Source organism: Podarcis liolepis (assembly GCF_965112155.1).
Source record: "Podarcis liolepis genome assembly, chromosome: 11".
Lineage (NCBI taxonomy): Eukaryota > Metazoa > Chordata > Lepidosauria > Squamata > Lacertidae > Podarcis > Podarcis liolepis.
The window spans coordinates 41,878,188-41,885,637 of NC_139565.1; the positions used below are offsets into that span (position 1 = coordinate 41,878,188).

General features: G+C 40.6%; 1 protein-coding gene across 12 annotated transcripts in view; it reads left to right on the forward strand.

The window, feature by feature from the left end:
• The window catches only part of PDE4D (phosphodiesterase 4D), a 624,753-nt gene extending 618,628 nt beyond the window's left edge, over positions 1-6,125 (forward strand). For all 12 annotated transcript variants that reach the window (XM_083465254.1, XM_083465252.1, XM_083465253.1 and 9 more), the window contains one exon: positions 577-6,125. In XM_083465254.1, the coding sequence (XP_083321380.1) occupies positions 577-987 (411 nt within the window). In that variant the 3' untranslated portion in view covers positions 988-6,125. The remainder of the gene's footprint in view (positions 1-576) is intronic.
• The last annotated feature ends 1,325 nt before the right edge of the window (positions 6,126-7,450 follow it).

The window sequence follows — 7,450 nt, forward strand, 5'->3', positions numbered from 1 at the left end:
TCAGAGTTAAGACCACTGGGTTTGATGGAGTTACTCCCAAATAAGTATACACAGGGGGTTTTTTAACTAAAGGAGCTACAGCTCTTGAGTGTGATATGCAGATATGTACACAAAAGTCTACCAACTAGAATTTGAGGCACTTTACCGTAAGTACATTGCTTGCTCTTGTCAGAGCACAGAATTATGGAGAAGAGTATGGATAGCCTGGGACGACTTCTGATGCTGCACTGAAGCTCAGAGTCACTTGGAGAACCATTAAAATATTTTCTGGTTTTGAATAGTTAAAGGTTTAATGCGCTGGGGTGGGGGTAAGCTCCCATGTATCTCCTCAGCTATGGGCTGGAGCTTATAACTCTAAATACTTGTGCTGGTCTCAAGCTCAGTGTAGTATCGGAAGACCCTAATGATCCCTCCCCTTGGAGAACGAAATTATGGCAGGCTACAAAGTTGATCCTCTGCAAGATAGGATACAGGAGACAGAAGGGAGAATTGCAGAATCTAGTAGAGGAAATTGGTCAAAGTAGTTCCTCCTCCTTTGAAAATAACCTCTTCCCCCCTAATTTTGCATTACAACAGGTGGGTTTTATAGACTACATTGTTCATCCTCTCTGGGAGACCTGGGCAGACCTTGTACACCCAGATGCCCAAGACATCTTGGACACGCTGGAAGACAATCGCGAATGGTACCAGAGCACAATCCCTCAGAGTCCATCTCCTGCCCCGGACGACCAAGAGGATGGGAGACAGGGCCAAACAGATAAATTCCAGTTTGAGCTAACGCTGGAGGAAGATGGTGAATCGGACACAGAGAAGGACAGTGGGAGTCAAGTAGAAGAAGACACCAGCTGCAGTGACTCCAAGACTCTTTGCACCCAAGACTCAGAGTCCACTGAAATCCCACTTGACGAACAAGTTGGAGAGGAAGTGGTGGAGGAGGAGAGCCAGACAGAACCTTGTGTGCTAGAAGAACGTTCTCCTGACACGTAACGGTGCGACGGCTCTGCCGCTCCCTCTGCTTTCTCTCTCTCCTACTCTCTTTTCAAGAATCAAAAATGGTTTCCAAAGTGCATGTCACTCGGCACAGCCATGGTCACGCCTCACTGTCATCTGCAAGAGATGTTCGCTGATCAAAAACTGACCTTGATTACCCTGTTTGGCACTCAGGAATATTGTAACCAGAAATGTTCATTGTTCATAGCATCCAGAGAGCAAAGGAAGGGAAACACCTGCAAAAAGAACAGTTTAACGAGAATTCAACTTGGCAGATACAATCAGAGAGAGTGTCTACTCCAAGCTGTTTTCAAAAGGAGTAACGGCTGGTCCAAAGCTTGTGTGTGCGTGTGTGTTTTGTATTGGTTTTTAGTTTCTTGAGAAGAGGCATTAGTAGCATACATCACCAGAATATACAGAAGGCGACCAGCGAGTGAACAAAAGGTTATTAGCGGAAAGCGATCGAGCTCAAATAATGGGGACACAACACGAATCTGTTACCAGTAGGAAGATGAAGCTGTGGAAGTCACATAATTTTCTAATTTCAAGTCTTCCTAACACATGACTGAAAAAAAAAGTGTAACTCAGTGGGTTGCACTGACGTCTGCATTTTGTATTATATGTAAAATGGAAATCTTTTTGTAGAGTTTACTTTTATTATTAAATGTATTGAGGTATTATATTTAAAAGAATGCAACACTCTCAGAACTTCATCTGCCACTGATTATTTCTCCTCCTCCCCCCCCCAAAAAAAAGAGTAACTTGCAAGTTTTCAGTACAAATATGAGCTACACTGGATAAATCCAATTTTATATTTGTTTGCACTTAAGATTTTCATACCAATTCATTCAGCTGTTGTAAAACAACTCTGTGTTCTAGACCAATGACAGCTATCAAACGCTCATTTTCCCCCTCCCATGTTGCAGAAAACTTGTTTGTTGGCATTAATTTCTGGGTTTTCTTACTGTAATTTCCCTGAAGCAGCAATATTTCATCCATGAAATGTCCTCAGAGATGGCTTGGTTGCTGCAGACCCAGCTTTTATTGCTGTGGGCTTACTATAAAATTTCTAAAATCTAATGGACCGTTGCAGTAGCACTTCCCCAAAATTTGGATTGTAACCCACTGCTGGATGGCAGCAGCCCTGAGTATTGAGCTCCAAACTCCTTACCGTGGGGTCCAGAGGGTGGAGGACTCCAACAAAGAATAGGGTTAGCAGGGGAGATCCCGAGGAAGCTCCAAAACAAAGATGAAACTCCATTAGCAGCTCCTAAGAAAGAAAAGTTGGGGGGACACTCCTATTAGAGCTGGGATTTGCAAGTCTACAGCTAGCATGAATGTGACTCTTGCTGTAAATACAAACCTTTTCTTTGTTAATTACATCATCCCCACAAGGCTGCTCCTAGTTGTGTATGCAAAGATTTGCTGTACCAGCAAATAATAATACTTAGGGTGAGGACATATGGACTGCTGTGACAACACAGTGCTACAGACTGTGCCTCTTCAAAGAGTACTTACAATTTGTAGTGGAATCTTTGCTGCTTCAGAAACAGACTGAAGCACCCTATTAATCCCCCTTAGTAGCTTTTTGCAAAGACAGCTGGGAATATAATGTAAAAGGTCACCGATAAATCAGCCCCTTTAAAAATCAGACAAAATCAGCTTTTGACCTTGAATATGGCAAGAAATATATAATAGTCTTTAAAAAAAAAATCTGCAGAAAGGATCTTGCATTTTTGTCCACTCGGTGACTTTTGTTTTGCTCCTTTTGCTGTCCTACTGAGAGGTCACGTTGAACGAATAAATGTCTAGGATGGAATCGTAAAGGTTATGTTAGGGGCTAGAAATGCACGACCCTATAAAATAACAGAGCATTTGCAGAATGAAATGTAGCCTGTAATGCACCACAGAATTAAATGTCACCAAAGCTATTGATTTTAATGGGTTTGTGTACATTTAACTCTGTCTCTCATTGTGCCCTTAGCCTGCAACCAGTATGTGATGAAAATTCTGCAGGGTGGTGGAGATGGTGGGTGTGAATTCACATCTGCCTCTGACCTGCGCTGCGACTGTGTTGCAGTGGGTGTTGGGGGCATAAATATGACTAGAGTCATGTTTGTGACTATGCATGATAACATCTGCTGCCTTATCAACATGGAGCGTTCAATTGCCTGCACCCCTCCCTCCATACATAGACCAGCTCTTCTATGCAGAGTCCCTCCTGCATAGATTTGGCTTGAACGACGAGGCTGTTTTGACCCAATGAAAACAGTGGATTGGAGGTAGACCAGTTGAGGTCACAACTAACTCTTGAGTCCCATTGATTTCAATAGATTGACCTTTTACGTCTTGATACAACCCACAGATTATACTTGGTTGACTAAACCAAGGAAAGTTTGGGACACTGCTAAATACCAGATTTTAAATGAAAGCACTGACTGACGGGGATTTTTTTTAAAGTGCATTTTAATGTGTCTCGTCTACCTTTTAGCTCTTGATGGCTTTTACTGAAGAAGGAAAAACTGGAGAAGTTGATGAAAGAATTTCACCATGTTGTTGTCAGCCTAGGCTCCTGTCCTCCCCTCACTATGTCAACATTTGTTAGTCCCCAAGAGTGCCTGGAATCTTAACGAATAAAGCAATATCAATTCCAAAAATCAATATATATCGGGAAGGGTATTTTATCTGCACTATAAAGGTTTAATCCTACGAACAGGGGTAACCTCTAGCTGGAGCCAGCCAGAGACTTAAGTATTGGGGAAAGGCCGGCGTCTAATGCTGAGCAGGGCAAGGGGTATGTCTGGCCTCTTAAATAACGTTTTTTTAATGGTTATTCTAAGATGCTCAGTTTTAAGGAGGCTCGTGTCTGTTGATTGTTCTGGTTAGTGTGTACCCTGTAAGATTAAACTGTCAAAGAAAAAGGAGAGGTAATGAAAAAACCACCATATTGTGTAAAATACACACCCATATACATGGACAATCAAGTGGCAGGAAGCATAATAATGTTTAGAGGCAGGGATCGAATGCACTGTACAATCTTTGTTTGTTTGTTTTACTTTGCCAAAGTGTGCTTTAGCGCCAGCACACTACTCTAAACACAACAACACAATACTTTTGAAAAAGTGTTTTAACATGTTTTCTTTGTGTTTCTGTTTTGTTTGTTTTTGCCGTAAGAGAAATGCAATGAAGTCGATTGAGGATTGTGTAGAGAGGGGGGAAAGACAGAAAGAGGAATCTGAATTTGCACCTATACTTTAGCTTGCAAGTTGCTTTTCTCAGTAATACTGTGTCTGTTCCTTTTTAATTTCTGGTTCTGCACCGTTCTTCTAAAAACAAAACCTTTAAAAAAGATCAGGCAAAATAGGTAGAACAAATCACATTCAAAAGGTTGGGGTTTTTTATATTAAAAAAAAAACTTGAGGATGAAATGAATTTTACAGGCCGCTTTGACAATTCTTTTAAAACCCATTTATTTATTTTTTATTTGTGCCATGCATATTTTTTTTCTCACCAAATGACCTTACTTGTAATAAGTCTTGTTTGTCTCTGTTTACAACCATGTATTTATTGTAATGTATATATTGTAATGTTAATTGTAAATTATAAGTTCTTATTATAACATCATCCTTGCCAGGGTGGTATTGCTATATTTGGAAACTCTTGGTGAGAGAATTAATATTGTGTATACATACTCCCCCACCCCCCCACCCCCTTGTACATTCTGTAATATATATCCTATATCACCTTAGAGCTTGTTTATGGAAGAGTTGAGAAAAATTATAAAGTACATAGTTATATAAATTAAAAAGCTGCAGGTCTTTGGTCCCAGGGCTGTGCCTTAACCTTAAACAACATTTTCTTCTGTTTTGCTGCATTTGAAAGAAAGGTCGTTGTGGAACATCGGCTGGGCATATCTCCACCGCCCTTCCTCCCCCCTCCCCGAGGGACACTGGTCCCGGCCTCTTTGGGATGCTCTGCATTCCAACGGGGTTTTATCTAGCTTCCTATTGGAAGCCCAAATGCTAACCTTGGGCATAAATCCCACCTGCCTGATAAGAGTGCTTTCCCCTTTTCAAAATGTATCTTAAGGGCATCACTTTATCCCAGCCTTTATCAAAATCCAGCTGTGCTGTGACGACCACTCCCATCAGTCCTGGGTAGCATAGTTGCACTGGCTGGAGATGACGGGAGTTGGGGTCCAAAATGTCTGAAGGACACGAGGTTGGTGTAGGCTGCTGTGTCTTGCCCTTTAAAACAACAACAAGCAAACCAAAAAACACAACCGCCCTTTAATCAACCGGGCTGGGGCACCGTTCATCAACAACCCCACTGAAACGTGGAAGTTGCCTCCTATGCACTTCAAGGAAGAAATGGGATGTGCCCTTTTGTTACCAATACAACAACTCTCACAATTATACCTAATTTTATACTGCGCAGTAAATATACAACACTGACCCTGAACTCGCCCCCCCCCCCCGTCCAACACTACTAGCAAGCACTGCAAAGCAGCTGGAGCTCAGTCCCGTATAAATGGCTCTGTGGGTGCATGTATAGCATAGGTGTAAAGAATGACTGTAGCCTTTTAGACGGTTGAAACACTTCTCATTTCTACTTTTAATTTTTGCAGAGTTTGCCGTGTCTTGAAGGTGTTGTCTTGCTGCTGTTCTTAATCATGTAATTTCGTAGTATCTGATACCTCGTCACCATTCCAATAATGCCCAGCCCTTGTAGCATGTGACTGTTCAGTGAAAGGAGAGATTCTTTTTCAAGGAAAAAAAATAGCCTCCTTTTTGACACAAACTGTAGATTTTAGCAGCCCTGGCCCAAAGGAATAAGATTGCTTTTGTTTTAAACAGTATAAAAGGGACACTATAACAACAGAATTACTGAACAATATTTTTGTTGTTTTCAATTTGGTTTGTTTCCTTTGGGTATGTCTTTAGAGTGGCACATTGTGTGAACATTGCAATTAATTCAATGGTTTCTTAGCCGCTCTTACAGCCTATGGGATAGTACTGTACGTCAAATACCTTCATATGAAATTTTTATATGCAATGGAAATAAAAGCATGGGTTGATTCTGCCTAGATACTGTACTTGACCATCTTTTTGCAAATAAATTTATCTTACACTGTTGACTGCTCATCTGTAATAAGATCTATTTTTTTAATGGTTGCCTGCCCAACCCAAAAGGAAACTACATATGTCTAATACAACTTCATAACTATCTCATCTGTAGCAAAAAGTTGCAGAAAGCAACTGCCTACCCTCCTTTTGGGTGAAGACATCAGAAAGGAAGGAACAATTGGGGTCCATTGTCCTGCCTACCACAATTGAACGTAACAGTCTCCCTGATCCAGCTAGAGACCACACATGGGTGGGAGCAGACTTTTACATATATATCCTTCATTGGATGAAGAATCATACATACAAATTATTGCTGGAATGTGGCAATTGCCCACCTGTGATCAATGCCCAGTCTCAGCTTTGACTAGCACCACTAAGTTACGTTGAACAACATCAAGTATGTTTAATAGTAAGCGCGATATGCTGGATGGCATGTGACCAGAAGTTCTAGGTTTCTTTGTTGAGTTTTATGCAATCAAGTGTTGCTTGTTTGCATGCATAGACTTGAACCAGGATCCTTGTCTACAATATTTTCTCATCATTTCCCCCAGGGCTCTTTCTATAGCTCAGCCACCATATGTTTTTTAATCTTTCCCCCCAATAAATTTTATTAAAGTTTGAAAGGAAATAGACAAAGGTTGATAAATACCCAGCATCTTATCATTAAAGATAAAAAACTAATTTTTAAAAAAAACCAAAAGAAGGAAAATAAAAAAGATAAGCAATTCTTCTGTCAGCTATCTATAGAAAATTAACCAAAACATCCACTCCAAGATAACACACAACAATTCCACTTTCTATAAACCAACATTTCCTTCAATCCTCAACCCCAGATATCATACGTTCATTTTCTTCTTCACAAAAGAAATCTACACAGGCGCAGGGGTTACATTCTGTGTGGATTGGCAGGGTCCTCATAAAGCAATCTACCCTGTCCTTATTCTACCCCTTTTGTGACTTTAGGTCACTTCCGGATTTGGCAGTGTGCACAATCACGTGTCAATTGGACACGCTTAAATCGGTGGTTGCCTGTTCTCAGTCATTAATAAATATTGACAATGATATTTCTCTGATTAAACACATCAACTTTGCCATCTCAGCTAAGTTTAATAATTTTAACAACCATTCCTACCTGGTAGGCAATGATTAAAACTTTCAACCTTTGTGCATATAAAAGTCTTGTGGCTGTGATCATGTATTGAAATAATGTTCCTTTTCTAATTGTATATCCATTATTCCCAGCAGGAAAAGTTCTGGCTTCAACTGAATGCAGATGTTTTAAACTGCAATTCCCATGTCCATGCTGGCTGGAGTGATGAGAACTGCAGTCGAAA